Source organism: Musa acuminata, chromosome BXJ3-7 (assembly GCF_036884655.1).
Source record: "Musa acuminata AAA Group cultivar baxijiao chromosome BXJ3-7, Cavendish_Baxijiao_AAA, whole genome shotgun sequence".
Lineage (NCBI taxonomy): Eukaryota > Viridiplantae > Streptophyta > Magnoliopsida > Zingiberales > Musaceae > Musa > Musa acuminata.
In genome coordinates this window covers 37,906,823-37,923,067 of record NC_088355.1, presented here as the reverse complement: position 1 = coordinate 37,923,067, position 16,245 = coordinate 37,906,823, and the positions used below count along the sequence as shown (strand labels likewise).

At 40.8% G+C, this 16,245-nt stretch overlaps 3 protein-coding genes across 3 annotated transcripts; 1 reads left to right on the top strand and 2 right to left on the bottom strand.

Moving 5' to 3' along the window:
* Positions 1–5,540: 5,540 nt before the first annotated feature.
* On the top strand, positions 5,541–9,407 carry LOC103992416 (probable protein phosphatase 2C 27). The gene is made up of 4 exons (XM_009412098.3): positions 5,541–5,882; positions 7,034–7,234; positions 7,850–8,061; positions 8,543–9,407. Exons 1-4 carry the CDS (start codon positions 5,781–5,783, stop codon positions 9,102–9,104), a joined length of 1,077 nt encoding a protein of 358 aa, XP_009410373.2. The 5' UTR covers positions 5,541–5,780; the 3' UTR covers positions 9,105–9,407.
* Positions 9,408–9,725: 318 nt separating this feature from the next.
* LOC103992415 (small ribosomal subunit protein uS17) lies at positions 9,726–12,905 on the bottom strand. Its single transcript, XM_009412097.3, has 6 exons — positions 12,779–12,905; positions 12,229–12,269; positions 12,050–12,150; positions 10,741–10,885; positions 10,582–10,671; positions 9,726–10,026 (listed from the first exon to the last, which is right to left on the bottom strand). Exons 1-6 carry the CDS (start codon positions 12,788–12,790, stop codon positions 9,933–9,935), a joined length of 483 nt encoding a protein of 160 aa, XP_009410372.2. The 5' UTR covers positions 12,791–12,905; the 3' UTR covers positions 9,726–9,932.
* A 767-nt stretch (positions 12,906–13,672) lies between these two features.
* LOC135643348 (putative UPF0481 protein At3g02645) lies at positions 13,673–15,567 on the bottom strand. Its single transcript, XM_065160182.1, has 2 exons — positions 15,127–15,567; positions 13,673–15,054 (listed from the first exon to the last, which is right to left on the bottom strand). The coding sequence occupies exons 1-2, from the start codon at positions 15,489–15,491 to the stop codon at positions 13,824–13,826; spliced, it is 1,596 nt and encodes a 531-aa protein (XP_065016254.1). The 5' UTR covers positions 15,492–15,567; the 3' UTR covers positions 13,673–13,823.
* Positions 15,568–16,245: the final 678 nt, after the last annotated feature.

Below are 16,245 nucleotides of genomic sequence, written 5' to 3'. Positions count from 1 at the left end.
CTGCAAGGTGATGTTCCAGAGAGAGTATGGAGAGGAAAAGATATATCTTATAATCATTTGAGAGTCTTTGGGTGTAAAGCATTTGTTCATATTCCCAAAGATGAGAGGTCCAAGCTTGATAATAAGGCAAAAGCATGTATCTTCTTGGGATATGGTCATGAAGAGTTTGGGTACAGATTATGGGATCCAGTGAACAAGAAGATTATTAGAAGCAGAGATGTTGTGTTTCTTGAAGACCAATTGTTTGACGATGGTGATAATGTTGAGAAGCCAGAAACCTCTGTTTATATTCCTTGGAGTTTGGGTCCAGTTCCTTCACCTGTAGTTCATGATGATCATGGGGGAGATGAATAAGAAGATTGTGGTGAGAATACTAGTGATGATACACCTACAGTTGATGATGCTGAACCAACTGAACAGGCACCTCCACCACCAGTTGAGATTCCATTGAGAAGATCTACTAGAGAGCGACAACCCTCTACCAGATATCCTCCACATGAGTATGTTATGCTTACTGACGGGGGAGAGCCAGAAACTTACCAAGAAGCTATTCTACATGAGAATAAGAGTGAGTGGGTTAAAGCCATGCAAGAAGAGATGAGATCCTTACTTGAGAACCACACCTATGACTTGGTAAAGCTGCCGAAAGAGAAGAAAGCTCTCAAGAATAAGTGGGTTTATAAATTGAAGACTGAAAACAATAGCTCACAACAAAGATACAAGGCACGACTAGTTGTGAAAGGATTCAGTCAGAAGAAAGGTATTGACTTTGAAGAAATATTTTCTCCGGTTGTGAAAATGTCCTCTATCCGAGTTGTTCTTGGTTTGGCTGCCCGCTTGAATTTAGAAGTTGAGCAACTTGATGTAAAAACAACATTTCTTCATGGTGACTTAGAAGAAGAAATTTACATGGAGCAACCAAAAGGTTTCAAAGTCAAGGGAAAAGAAAATCTGGTATGTAAGCTTAGGAAAAGCTTATATGGACTCAAACAGGCACCTAGACAATGGTACAAGAAGTTTGATTCCTTTATGATGAGCCAAGGGTATGATAGAACCACATCTGATCATTGTGTGTTTATGAAGAAATTTTCAGATGATGATTTTATTATTTTACTGCTATATGTTGATGATATGTTGATTGTTGGCCATGATGTTGGAAAAATTGAAAAGCTTAAAAGAGAGCTAAGTAAGTCTTTTGCCATGAAAGACTTAGGATCGGTGAGACAAATACTTGGCATGAAGATTCTTCGTGATAGGAAGAAAAGGAAGATTTGGCTATCTCAGGAGACTTACATTGAAAAGGTTCTTGAAAGATTCAACATGAGTAAAGCCAAAGCAGTTTGTTCTCCACTTGCAGGTCATTTCAAGCTGAGTTCAAAACAATGTCCTACAAGTGAGAAAGAAAAAGAAGAAATATCCAGAGTGCCTTACTCATCTGCAGTAGGCAGTTTGATGTATGCTATGGTTTGTACTAGGCCAGATATAGCTCATGCAGTTGGAGTTGTTAGCCGATTTCTCTCAAATCCTGGAAAGGAACATTGGGCAGCAGTGAAATGGATATTAAGATATCTAAGAGGTACTTCCAGGTTGTGTTTATGTTTTGGTGATGATGAACCTGTGTTAGAAGGGTACACATATGCAGACATGGCAGGTGATACTGATTCCAGGAAGTCCACTTCGGGATTCTTGATGACATTTGCAGGAGGAGCAGTCTCTTGGCAGTCTAAGTTACAGAAGTGTGTTGCTCTATCAACCACAGAAGCAGAATACATAGCAGTTACTGAAGCCTGTAAGGAAACTTTATGGATGAAAAAGTTTCTACAGGAATTGGGCTTGAAACAGGAAGTATATACTGTTTACTGTGACAGTCAGAGCGCCATTCACCTCTCCAAGAATTCAACATACCATTCTAGATCCAAGCATATTGATGCGAGATATCACTGGATTCGTGATGTGCTTGAGATGAAAGAATTACAGTTGGAAAAAGTGCATACCAATGAGAATGGTTCAGATATGTTGACAAAGTCTTTGCCTAAGGAGAAGCTTGAAGCATGTAGGCGAAGAGCGGGCTTGGTACAACCCACCATATGAGCTGGAGGGGGAGAATTGTTGGGTCCAGCCCATACGTGGGCTTGGACAAATTGGGCCTATTGAGCCCAAATCACTAATTAAGGTGAAGTAAGGCAAATTAGGGTATGCAGGGAAAAGAAAAACGCAGAGCAGCGTGCAGCGTGCAGGGTACGTGCACAGTGAACAGCGACGGCGTGCAGAGAGAAATAGAGAGAGAAAGTAAGGTTTCTGAGTTTTTCTGCTTGACGATCGGTGGCCAAACGTTGTCAATTTCGGCCCAAATTTTATGTGGAGAATCCTTGCAGCAAACTCTACAATCCTAACGGTGTTGATCTGCAGTTTACCATCTCTAAGGTACTTTCCTGCGATATCCACTCTGTGAGACCTAGAATTCTCTTTGGAGGAGATCCACCTATGTGATGAAGATATGGTATTCTTGAGCCAAGATCTATGTTCTTGATGTTATTCTGATCCTCTAGTTATTCTAGAGAAGACCTACTGTAAACCTGTTATCATCATTATTGATAGTGGAAGTTTGAGGTGGACTACGGTCCCGTGGTTTTTCCCACATTGGGTTTTCCACGTGAAAAAGATTTGGTCTCACTGTGTGATTGATTTATTGCTCTATTGTTTATGCTGTGCTGATTGATATTAGCATTTGAATATCAAGTTGGTATTTTGACGAGGAACCTATTTTGATACACAAAGAGGGAAAGAATTATTCCGGGTTTCTTCCCAACAGATCTATAGACTGCAACAAGAGCCAATTTGCAACACAGTTTGGTAAGGCTTAATTAAGTTAACCTTGAAGGTTTCATAAACATCAAGTTGATATACAGAGAAAATAATGGGAATAAAATTATTAAAAAGATTAATTTCCAATCATTTCAGTGAGTCAACCATCATCATTCAAACTTCAAAAATATATGACATTGTTTGATGCATTCTGGTGAGAAGCAACATGTTACAAAGGACCAATACAACTTAAAAGGATTGGCACCGTAAGGATGAAAGATTAAAATATTGTATCGTACCAATATTTTTTAGCTTGTCTCGATACAGTATGGTATCGTATATCGAACGGTACATCTACGTAAAATCATTCGAATTAATCAATAGTATATAATTATATACTTAATTTAGATATACCGAGTCATACACCTATTAGATACTTAATAGTATCTAATTTTAAAAATAATCAATATTAAACATACTAATCATAATATTAAAGATGTTAATTACTCTCTAATTAAAGAAAGAAAATATATATCTTTTGATTAGAAAGTTCTTTCATTTTAATCTTTCCGAATTAGCTTCGATTCAATTCATAAATTGTTATTTTGTAGAGTTTAGAAGAACACAAATACGAGAAAAAAATAGTTTGAGATAATTTAAGAGAGTACGAGAATGAAATGGAGTGAAATAGGGGTGAAGAAATGTTTAAAAACATATGAGAAAGAGCTCTAACGGTTAATTTGACAGTTGGAGCACTGTTACTAAGCTGTAACGATCAATTTCGACTATTACTGAAGTGTGCCGGACAGTAACGATCGAAATTTCGATCGTTACCGCCCGATATAATCCATTATCGTCTAATACGAGATATTTTTAAGTGTTCCGCTCGGTAACGAATGCTCCGCGTATTAGTAATATGTCGGATCGGTACGTACCACCCGTACCGAACGGTATCATTTGAAACTGTATACCCTGGTAAGGATTACAACAATCAATTTTAAATAGTATTTCCAACAAATAACTCACTTGCCCAAGAAACAACCTAACTTGGACTTGTAGATTATCCCTAATTTAGTTTGGTTGACCATTGAAACACCCACCTAATCCCCTCACCATTTTCAGTTTCTTATAGAAGAAGTCAATGGTAATTGCATGTTCCCTCTCTGTGTCAATCACTATCAATCCACATCTATTGTGTAAAAAAAGGGGTATCAGGAAACTTCATTAGCCATATATATGTACGAATGTTCCACTCAACTTCTACACATACAACATTTTAGCCTTGTGGCCACCTCAGCAAGTGCCATTTCTTGTTGTTCAGCTGTTGCTTGACTCACCCACCACACACTATTTTATTAGAAGAAACTATAGCCACTTTGTTGTGCTCTGATAGATCTTCAACTAAATGTTCTTTATCTTTACCATTGCTTTGGAGTTTTCATGCACTCGGTAACTCTGATCGTGTTGTTTCATGTGGAAGATTCCATTATTTGTGGTCACTTGTGTTGCCAATTATGTGGAAGTTCAAACAAATCCTTTTGAGCCTTTCCTTTTCCTGAAGATTACCCCCAATGATGAAGGACGACAGTCATACAAAACCATTTCTTGGCTTGGCTGTTCTTTTGGTACTATATCGAGGCAATCTAAAAGAATCTGAGACTCTTGTCCTTTAGTGATGTGCAGCAATGTTAAGGTGTGGCCTCACTGGTCCAAATTCTAGGGTTGAGCAGAAACCAAGCTGTGACTGGAACTGCTTGTGATGCTTGCTATAGTGACAACCCTGAAGCTTCATCTTGACCATTTCACCTGGAGACGATGGAAGACTGTCGTCTCAGGATGAGCACGAGAAGTGCTATGAAGAGCCCACCTGATTCGGAAAGACAACATTTGTTTCAGTTCCCTATACGCTGACTTGTGATCTGAATTCATGAAGTTTCCTTTCTCATTAATGATATTAATCACCTCATCACGAGTCAACGCCGAGTCTTCCTGAGATGATAAGATCCAAACTGAAACAAAGAGAGAAGACTGCGTGCAGTCATCCTGTGATATATTTCGAACACAATAATAAAAGAGATATTTTTCTGTAATATTCCATCACAATTTTCTTTTTCTTGAGTTATTATTTTATATTTATAAAAAAAAAAATAAACAATAAATCCACATGTTTTTTTAGAGCAAAAAGAAAAAAAAAATCTTTCAGAGAGATGAAAGTGTTGCTGAAATAAATCTCCAATTACCGTTGAGAGAAAAGTTAACGTTGTGGGAAACGTGTCCCCGACCAAGAGAAGCCTAAAGATCCGCTGCCGACACGTGGCAGGCCCAGCATCCACCTAATGAGCCGTCAAATCTTCCCCCCTTTTCCTTTCCCTTTTTTCCTTTAGGAAAGATTGATTTCCCTCGAAAATATCAAAATATATTTTAAATATTTTTCAAAAAATAATTTTATTTTATTTCAAATAATATTTTGTTAAAATTTTCGCTCATTTTTAATCAATTTTTAATATTTTTTTATTATTTTAAAAAATAAATATTATTAAAAAAATCATATTTTAATTTAATTAAGGTTAATAATATTTTATTATATAAAATTACTGTAACATATTAAATCACTGTGATAGGTAAAAAGATTTTAAGGAATAATTAAAATATTTTTAAATTAAAAAAGTGTTCTAGAAAATGTGAAAAGTTGCGGCTAATAAGGAAAGCAAGAAAGATCTGACACCGGTAAATCTACTCGACCCACACTAAGGGAAAGGAACGCCACACGCTTCTTCTCCCCCCTTCAATCCCACCGACCGCTTCGGCATCCTCGGAATCTTCTCCTGCCTTTCTTCCTTCCTCTGCTTCCCCCTCCGGCCTTCCTCCCCCATTCTTTTCTTTTCCCTTCCGCGGATCTTTCTCTGATTCCTCTTGACTGAAGCTGTCAAAACGCCCAACAAGTCCTGTCTCCAATAATTCCTGCTGCAACCACCATGTGCGTCGACAAGAACCAGGTTGAGGAGGGTGAGAGTTGTGAAGGATTGGAGTTCTCCGAGAACCAGACCGAGAGGAGCCCTGATTCCGAAAAGCCCTGTGTAAGATCTCCAAGTGCTTGCCTTTCTTGGCTTTTTTCTCGGTCAGATGGTAGATCATTGGCTGTCTGGGATAGATTACTCCATGTGAGTCTATGTTTTGGTGGTGATCTGGTTGTTCGATTGGATTCTAGATTGTGGACGATCTTGTTTCTTTGGAAGTTTTGAACTTTGATGAACATAAATCTGTCGAAATCGTCTTTAGATGGCTTTTCTTGTCTGGTAAATGCATCTTGATCACCATGGTGGGTTGTGCCGTTATTTTTTGGCTGGTGGCTTGTTGTCTTTGGGTTTGATGGTGTTCCATGGCTGTCCTAAAGGAGAGATGATTGTGTATTCTGCTCCACTCCTCTGTGATGAAAGGTTAGACTATTAGGTAGTAGTGTTTCATATGCCCATATGAAATCTAAACTCAATGATGATTGTGTGGCAAGCAAAATTCTGGGTTAAGTATCTGATTAATTCTGGTTAAGTATCTGATTAATTCCATGACTCTGCAAAATTGGCAGACAAAAGTTTAAACGGATCTGTTGCTCAAGCCTTTTATTCTTCTCGAGGTTTCCTGCTTTTCCTCCTTTTAGTTATTTACTAGAATTTCATGAAAGGGCTGCCTGTTTGATGAAAGCCATCAGCTATTAGGATGAGCATCCAATACTAATCTTACTCTTGGATCTTGGCAGAGAATCTTGATCTGCAGGTGGTTTCTGCTGAGACTGATTCTAAGGCTGCTTCCTTCCTTTTCCCTTTTCTAATGATGAGTTGAATAGAAATCTGATGAGTTCTTTATGTCCAAGGAACGGAAATGAGACGAGAATAACAAGAAATGCCCATATTTGCTTGACAAAATGTGTCATTAAATTTTCGCTGAACCACATACTTCACGACGTAGTCAACATGTGCTTGCTGTTTCTTTTCTTTTCCTTCTTAATTAAGCTACTTATTCTATTTTCTACTTTGTATTTAGTTTTGTTATTTTCTAGAATTCTATTCTTATGCGTTCAGAAGGTTTTACAGGTTCTAAGTAAACAATATGTTAAGGTTTGTCAACACAAAGATAGATGATTACCACTTGCTGATCAAATTTCCGTGGCATGCGCTACTAATGATTTTTCTTCTTTGCTGATTATGGCTTGCCCATGCTAATATGTTGGCAGATGGAGAGAATATGCGAGAATTCAACCACTGTGAACAGCGGGCTAAAAGAGTCTGTGGATTTTGTCCCAGTCATCCGATCAGGAGAGTGGTCTGATATTGGCGGTCGTGATCGCATGGAAGATACTCATGTGTGCATATCCGACCTAGCTAAGAAGTTTGGATATCATTCTACCGATGAGAGTGTCATTTCTTTCTATGGAGTAAGTCCTTGCTAATCACATTTATTTTCTTTCTTACGCATGTACTATGCAAATACAGAATAGGAATGGTAAACCAAATGTTTTTGAGGCAAACGATGTGGAGCTTGCTATTGCCCATAAATAAGGGTTCAATAATGTTTGAGGAAGAAGTTCATATTATATTAAGTCAGAGTTTTATTCATAGTTCGACGATGCCTACGGACTTGAAAGTTCAATTGTAATGCAGGAAAAGTATCTAAACAGTGCTCTGATACCGATAGGATCTAGGGAAAGCAGTGGAAGGTGCTTCGAGTCAGATGACAACGATGCTGGAATTAATGCATTGGCATGAACCATATCGACTATGTATAGGTCGCCAAAAAATTTTGAGAGACTGATGCCATCTTTGAATGGATTTGAATGATTGGGTTCTAAAGCTTGATTTTAATTTACATGATTATTCAAAATAAAAATTGTTATGCTCATGTAACTGAAAAGAAACTTAAACCAAATAAATACTGGCAGGAAATTACAATTATGATAAACATTGATGCTCCTTTCTTTTGCTTATTACAACACAATTTCCATGAAGAGGCTATTTATTTTGGCACCATCCTTCATCTTTCTGAGTTTTAGGTTTTTGATGGACATGGAGGACAAGGTGCTGCACATTTTGTCCGTGATAATTTACCTAGGGTCATTGTGGAAGATGCTGATTTCCCTCTTGAGCTCGAGAAGGTAGTCACAAGGTCATTTAAGCGAACCGACACTCAATTTGCAAGGACGTGTGATCTTGAATCCTCACTGTCTTCTGGCACCACTGCACTCACTGCGATGATATTTGGGAGGTGTGTTTCCTAATCACTGAATTGAATTTACAAATGTTGATGGATTTGACCGAGAGATTCAGTTTTATCGCTTTTGTATGCTTGAATTTGTTGCATTGTTTAGAAGTGCATTTGCAGTAACTCGGACATACTGTTTTATATTAGTTCTTTGAATGTCCTATAAACCTATTTCTTCCCTTATAAGTAGAATAATACATAATAAGGTCCTTTTTACATCATTAGAACAGATTTGCCTTATAAGATAAGGTGAGGAAAATATCGTTTAATATGATTCACATGTCAAAAGAAATGATGAGTTCTGCACCAACAAAGGGAACCTGGTATTGTTCCGAGAATCTTGGGCTCTGAAACCACTTAGTATTCTTTTCTCATCCTATCCTATTGTTTTTCATCAATTCTCTCTGGTATATTTGATTGTTACGTTTTAGTTTTTATTGCCATTGTTGTTATACTTATTTGTGCAAATGACTGTTCATCACAGATCTCTATTAGTTGCTAATGCTGGGGACTGCCGAGCAGTGCTTTCCCGGCTCGGGACGGCAGTGGAGATGTCCAAGGATCACAGGCCTTGCTGCATCAACGAACAGACACGCGTGAAATCTCTTGGCGGCAGCATCAAATATGGCTACTTGAACGACCAGCTCGAGGTTACCCGAGCTCTAGGTGATTGGCATCTCCAAGGCATGAAAGAGATTGGTGAGCCAGGTGGACCGTTGAGTGCCGAACCGGAGCTCAAGATGGTGACCTTAACAAAAGAAGATGAGTTCTTGATCATATGCAGCGACGGGATATGGGAGGTTTTCACGAGTCAGAATGCTGTCGACTTTGCACGCAGGCAACTCCGGGAACACAACGACATGAAACTGTGCTGCAAAGAGCTGGTCCAGGAGGCATTACGGCGAGGTGCCACGGACAATCTGACTGCTGTGATGGTATGCTTCCATTCAGAGTTGCCTTCAAAGACAAAGGTTCAGAGGACAAGAGTGCACAGAAGCATCTCTGCAGAAGGGCTGCACTATCTCAGAAGCATTTTAGAAGGTTAATCCATGACGGTGTTGGCCTTCGCATTCTGAGTCTCAGGCTGTGTTCGTATGTTGGTAATATAGTTTATATATTAATGGTAAAATTAGTTCTTAAAAGAGTTTGCAAATGAGCGGAAGAACAACTTTATCGTTATACCAAGTCTCATCGTTGTCGTAGAAATATGCCCAAGGAATTAATGATACTTGAAGTTGCATGAATGTAAAGTGTCTGTAATCAATTACCATATGCAAGAATGAGGACAAGGGTAAAGGACTGACACCTCAATAGCTCATGTCAATTACAGGTTCTGCTTCTTCTGCTCAGTCTTCTCCTTGGACAATAATTTTTGCTCCTTTTTCTTCCTTTATGATGGTTTCTGCTAGTGATGTGTTTGAAGATGATTCAGCTGTGGCGCAGACGATTTTGACAGTGAATAGTTAGTCATATGAAAATGTCACATTTATTCTAATAATAATGGTAGTAATTTACAGCTGATTGAGAGTGGCAGAGTGTCTACTGCAGAATCCAATCACTGAGAACACTCCTTTTTTCCTTTCTGATATCTAAACCAACATTTTGTAAACAGATATTTCAGGCATCCATCATAAGGCCATTTGATTAACATAAGGAACGCTGCCATCTGATCAGAATTAAGAATTTTGAATTGTTCAAAGAAGTATAAACAATCATGCATCCATGGTAACAGCTAAAAGCTTGAAAGAAAATAGTTATAGAACTGAACCAAGATAACCTAATAGAGGATTCTTAAAACATTTTAATGCATCCCATGTAGAAATCTTTATAAATCCAGCCTCTTAGTCCTCCAAAATGCCTGAGACCCTCACACTTCAAACTGCTGCAAAAGCCTTCTTCCCACCTCCGCTTGTTGATCCAGCTGGAATGACTTTCAACACATTGAACGTCACAGTCTTTGCCAGGGGCCTGTACAGAAGGATGAAATTATCAATATTTCAATTCATAGATTGTGTCTCAAGTTTGTGTGTGCAGAATAACTTACCATATGTTCTAATCCCAAGGCCTAATACACTAGAAAATGGACATGCAGTACTTTGTTCCAAAATTTTATACCACAAAATGACTGAATGTAAGTCTTTAATTTGACGATAGAATTTCTTGCAATACTAACAGCTTATGCCCTGGTATCCGGATGCTTCAGGTGCCATGGTTTGATCCATGAGAGAAGTGACATAGATGGGTTAGTGAGCAAAGTGCGACCGAGAAGGGTGTCCATTGTGTCTCATTTTCTATGGGTTAACTTGCCAATCAACCTTTTTTCCTCCTCAGTAAAAAAATACAATTGAATAATTATATAAAAAGTTCCACACCACAACTCATTAGACAGCAAAAGGATTCCAGCCCAAAGTGCTTTGTGAAGGCTGAATCTGATGGAGACCAATGACATGGCATTTTAATAGGAAAAACAACTAAGCCTGCATTTCACCTAAGTTAGTATGTCTAGTTGAGAAACAAGCTCACCTGCACTGGCCTATGATAACATGGTCACCTTCCTTCACACGGAAGCAGGGAGAAATATGTGCAGGTATATTTGAGTGCCTCTTCTCATACCTAACAGAAGAAAAAATTTAAATTAGATCCCCACTAAGAAACATAAACAGCAAAAAAGGTCTCACATGCCTTTGATATTTCTTCACATAGTGAAGATAGTTTCTGCGTACAATAATGGTTCTGTTCATCTTGGCACTGTGGCATGTACCAGCTAATATGCGGCCCCTAATTGACACATTTCCAGTGAATGGGCATTTCTTATCAATATAAGTCCCTGCAGAAAACACACAATTCTTTCACGTTGGCATCAGTGTGTTCTATAACTTAAATCATGCTGAAGCAAACAACTGAATCATCAAGGAGAAACTAGTATCACACAAGATATTACAACTATCAGCTTCCAATAGATATAAAGAAAGATGAAAAAATTATCTGTGACAGCATTTTATTTCCTTAGAATAAAACATAAATATTGGTGAAATGAGGGACATGCTTAAGTTTGCAAGTATGAAATGTGATGTACAAGACAAATCTATATATTATTTACATCATAAACAACAACACATTTGATGTGATTGTCTTAATAGAGAGAACACATACAGATATATACATATGCCAATAAGTAAAGTTCTAAATCAACATAACTAATGAATAAAACTAAAAATTCAAACCCAAATGCTGCTAATCCATTGAGACAAAACAGATAGCATGCTAGTATTGGACATGCAGAATACCGGTACATTGAGCAGTATATCAACCTCTATCATCCAATACCATTGAATAAAATTATAAAAGTGAAAAATGAACAATAGTGTGTCAGTATCAAGATATACATTTTTGTACTGGTATTTAGTGTGACCGGTAAATACAGTGTATATCAGTCCAACCGATGTTTGAAACCTTGATTATAACCATGGGCATCGAAGAAAAATCCAGTACAAAATATCAATTTCAAATTATTTACATGATGTCAAACTCAAACTACCTAAAATATCTTGTCATGTGTCGCTAGGAAAAAAATGTGAAGCTATCCAGAAAAATATGTGAACCATTGGAGAATGATAGATAAAACAAAAATAACTATAAACATTGGAGTATTAACAACAAATCAAAGTGAATGAAACCAATAGATTATAATTCCCAAAATTATTAACACAGAGGATTTAAGAGAAACAAACTTATGCAAAATTAAAATCATGACTTGATCAACTAACACTACAAAAAATCTGTGTTAGATCACATAGTTTCCAAATCAATTGTATGCTTGATATTTCCTAGCACAGCCATAACTCAGAAGATAATTAGCAAGATACTTAGTAAATGACAAAGAAAATTGCATTTTTAAAGGGATGAATTATCCATCAAAAAGAGACACAAACTAATAAATATGAAGGAGATAAACAAAAGTGACACGAGACAGAGAAATTAGATCTCCCACCTTCAATGGCTTCTCTTGGGGTCTTGAATCCAAGTCCAATGCTTTTCCAAAATCTGTTGCCACCCTTGCCAGGTCTCTTCCCCTTTCCAGATTTCTTCGAGCTGTATTGTCCACTATATCAATGATCCTAAAATCTAACAAAACAAAATGCTTATGACATTAAGAAATAACTGGCTTACCAAAGAAACACCTTTGGCTGCTTGAGGAATGCCTTTTCAGTCTGCACAAGATTCAATTGAAGCACAAGAAGCAGCTAGTCAGAAAGGGACATCACTCCCAATATGCAATATTCCCTAAATAAAAAGGCATGATTTTGCAATCAACAAATGCCAAATGAAACCAATTTCATCTGGAAACTTACAACGTCAAATGGACTCATTCTGATCATCAACCATAGCAAATACATGATTTACAAAGTTTAAACATAGACTTTATCAGACTTTACATCAGATAACAAGCGATTATTCCTCAACGAAAGTAATCAAGGACTGCAAATTCTACAAACTAATGTTCTACAGTCTCGGCCCAAGAACCTCGCTTAGCATTCAATTAGGGTTCCCCAAACTCCAAAATTGGAATTTGATCCCTCTCGGCCCTCTTGTACCAAAAACCAAAAAAAGGACTTCGAATCGTCACGGAACAGCTCCAGGCGTTAAAATCCAAAACATACAACAGCATGGGGCAAAACAAGTACTTGGAGAAAAGAAACCAAAGGAGATTCGCGCCAACCTGTTCCGCCATGATCGAGGAGCAATGTGACTTCAATCAAATCAAGCGCCGCAGCAGAACGACAGTATCGCCTCGGCTAGTCCGGTCGCCAACCCTAACACTTTATGTACGGTGGCGGGTCGAAAGACGGTCGAGCTCTTCGACCCTACAGCACATCCACTGCAGAGCACCATCTGCGTCCATCACGCTTTGGCCACCATCAAGATTAGTGCTGCAATTGATCGACTAGCAACGACTATTCTTTACCCATGAAAATTTTCGGGGTGCCGTGTGTGTATATATATATATTAGTTTCGGCCTAATTCAGATTAGAGGTAAAATAATTAAATTTAAATCATTCTTACTTAGTAACTGATTAGGATAATAATTATGATAAGACTCGACTGACGTCAGTCGACGCCTCACGTCTCGATCGGTGCGACTGCATTCGGTCAATCGAACTTGAACACCGGTTGAGGTGCATTAACGCTTACTCAGACGCGATTCTTCACGTCACGCCAACGCCCATGTCAGACGCTACTAGCTTGCCCCCTACAGGTGGGCACATCAAACAACAGTAAGCTTTCCTATAAATACCCTCTCGTTCATCCGAAAAGAGGGGGAGACTCAAAACACTTCTTCATCTGAAACCCCCTCCGCTATCATCTTACTTGATCGTCGGAGGGGTCGAGCCGAGCACCCCAGCCCGACCTTTGTGCAGGTGCGAAGGCGAAGGCCCCCGTCGGACGCACAGGCGAGGAGTTCCTGCCCGAAGGAAACGACGACCCTGTCCCGATCGGACCATCGCACCCAACCACCCCAGCGGGCTCGAGGAACGCCCTAGGGAGATCCCGGTCGTCCGGACCCAAATCGAGCCGCGTCGGCTTCGAGGCCACAGCTCAAAATTGTTTCCCACAACAGTAACACGATTTTAATTCTTTTAATTTAGTTGCTAAATTAATTGAACAGATCATCTCTTTGCTCCTCGATTGTGTTTCCTGTTCTGTAAACGAGACCGAGTGCAAAAGAAGACACATTAGGCACTGGTTCTTCCCGCTTTGACTCTTCACACGAGGCTCGACCAGAGCGAGCTGCAGAGGAAGACGGAGCAGAAGGCGTCGACGCAGGTTAACAACAGGAGCAAGATGGCGGCCAGGAACGTCAGCACCTGCCACGAGCCGGTCACGTAGTTCTTGATGAACCGCCGAGCCCTGACGCTCCACCTGCTATTGTAGTAGCCGTTCACGTCGGAGATCACCTTGTCGAGGAAGTCCACCTTGGTCGGCCTCGCCGACCTGCTCATCCCGTTCCACAGCTTCGCCACCTCCTCGTCGTTCTTCATCCGGTGCTGGACGACCCCGGATCGTCTCAGCAGCCGCACGTCCTCCTTGGTGTCGATGATCCCGTTCACCAGCTCGGTGTAGCGAGTGAAGACCAGCGGACCCGGCTCCGCCGCCGTCTCGTATGCTACAAGGTTCCTCAGCACGACCTCGGAATTAGCGTCGAAAAGCATGGTCGGCAAGTAGAACGTGGCGGTCTTCGTGTCGAACTCGATCGTCCTCAAGTCTCCTTCGGTGGCCGCGAACTTGACGCCGCTTTTGATGAGCTCGGTGACGGATGGGATCTCGATCTCTTCGGCCAACAATGGTTCACAGGGAATGGGTCTGTAGGACCTCCTCACCCCTCTGAATACGGCAGTCACGACAGGCCATGGGACCTTCAACAGGAACTCGATGGGCTTCACTATGAGCAGATTCATGATGTGTAGGGCGGACGCCGAACTCCAGACCGAGTCAAAAAGCTGCGTCGAGTATTGCGAATCGACTTTGTTCTGCTCGTTGTTCGATTCAGGCGCATCGATCAGACACTCTATCTCGTTGTTGTTGTTGCTGCTGCTGCACATATCTTTGGCGTTGGCGACGATGATGCAGTAGAGCAGCTGCAGCAAGTGCGCGTATCGCTTGACTTGGACGATCCTTGCGAGGCTCTGCGTGGCCGTGAAAGGAGAAACCGCCTTCAGGAACCTGACCAACATCATGGAGAGCTCATCCTCCGCAGCTTGACTTGAGGAGCGCTGGAAGCACAGCATCTTCCGAATTAGGAAGAGTGGGATTTGATTCTCCAGCATCACGACGTCTCTCAAGATCGAGTTGCAAGCCATCTTGATCCCCATCAAGTCCGTCATCTGCGACATCGATGGACCCTTCTCACAGGAGAAGTTGCGAAGGAACTCGAGCAAGAACGAGGCATCGATCGCCATCATCCATGCTAAGGTATCCACATGGAGATCGATGTGCCTGAACATAAGCTTGGGAGTTCAGAACGCGAGACCGAAGAATGTCGAATCGAAAAGTAGGGACGAGGCTGACCTGTGGTAGCAGGATCGAATGGCGTGCTCCTTCAACACGCAGTAGTCGACGATTTGTTGGAACGTGAAGCCGTGGAGCTGGAGCTGGTTTTGGATTCTTTTGGTGGCGGCGAGCTTGTAGTGCTCCATCTGGTAGAGCTGGCGATCCCAGTGGTGGTACGGGCCAAGCGCGACGATCTGTGGGATGTACGCTTCCGGCTTGACGGAGAGGAAGCTCTTAGGCACGCCGAAGATGGAGACAGGGCCTCGCGAGTAGTCCTCCTCGTTCATGGTTTCGAGAGTGCGCTTGACGTGCATCACCCATCGGACCTCGTCACAGTGGCTCCGGTTACCAAACGAAGCAGACGCCTCCTGTGAAGCTTCCATGGACGTTCCTCCACCAACAACCGATGTATGTCTTCGCTGCACAGATTGTACTTAAAGGGGAAGATGGCACTGCGAGATTAGCGTTCTCGCACTTACCATCGATCAAAGCGGGTATTGCTTTTGTTGACATGGAATCGGTTCTGTGTATTCACTTCGATGCTTTGTTCTCGGCCCAACAGAATGACGAATCTGTGCTGTGATGATGAGCAAAGTCATGAAGGAGACATGGGGAGTCATCTTCAAGCTCTGTTTCGGGCCATTTCCACGATGAAGGCCAGGCCAGGCCAGGCTGCAGAGAACCACACAGCGAAGAGAAACACCCATGTTTCTTTCGAGGTGTGCGTGGACGCGAACCGATCCGACGTACCTCAGGTCCTTAAGAGGCCGCGTCAGCCCTTGAGAGAAGCATGGGTGATTCACCCTCAAATAGGGAGAAAAAGATAATTCATTATTATAATGATATTATTTGTTTTTTGAAGCGCTTAATTTCGTATAGTAAATTGCAATATTTCTATTCCTATATACACAAATTTTTAGTGGATATTTTGACTATTTGAGTCAAACTTGATACACTAATTCGTGAACAGATCGGATTCGGGTTGATTGAACGATCGGATCCAGTTGTTCTATTGCCGGATCCGACAACAGGAGTGAAAATTTCGATATCGGGGCGGATTGTGTCAACGAAACTCGATACTGTTTTGGGAGAGCAACGGATTCGGGTTGATCGAACAGGTCGGATTCGATTGTTCAG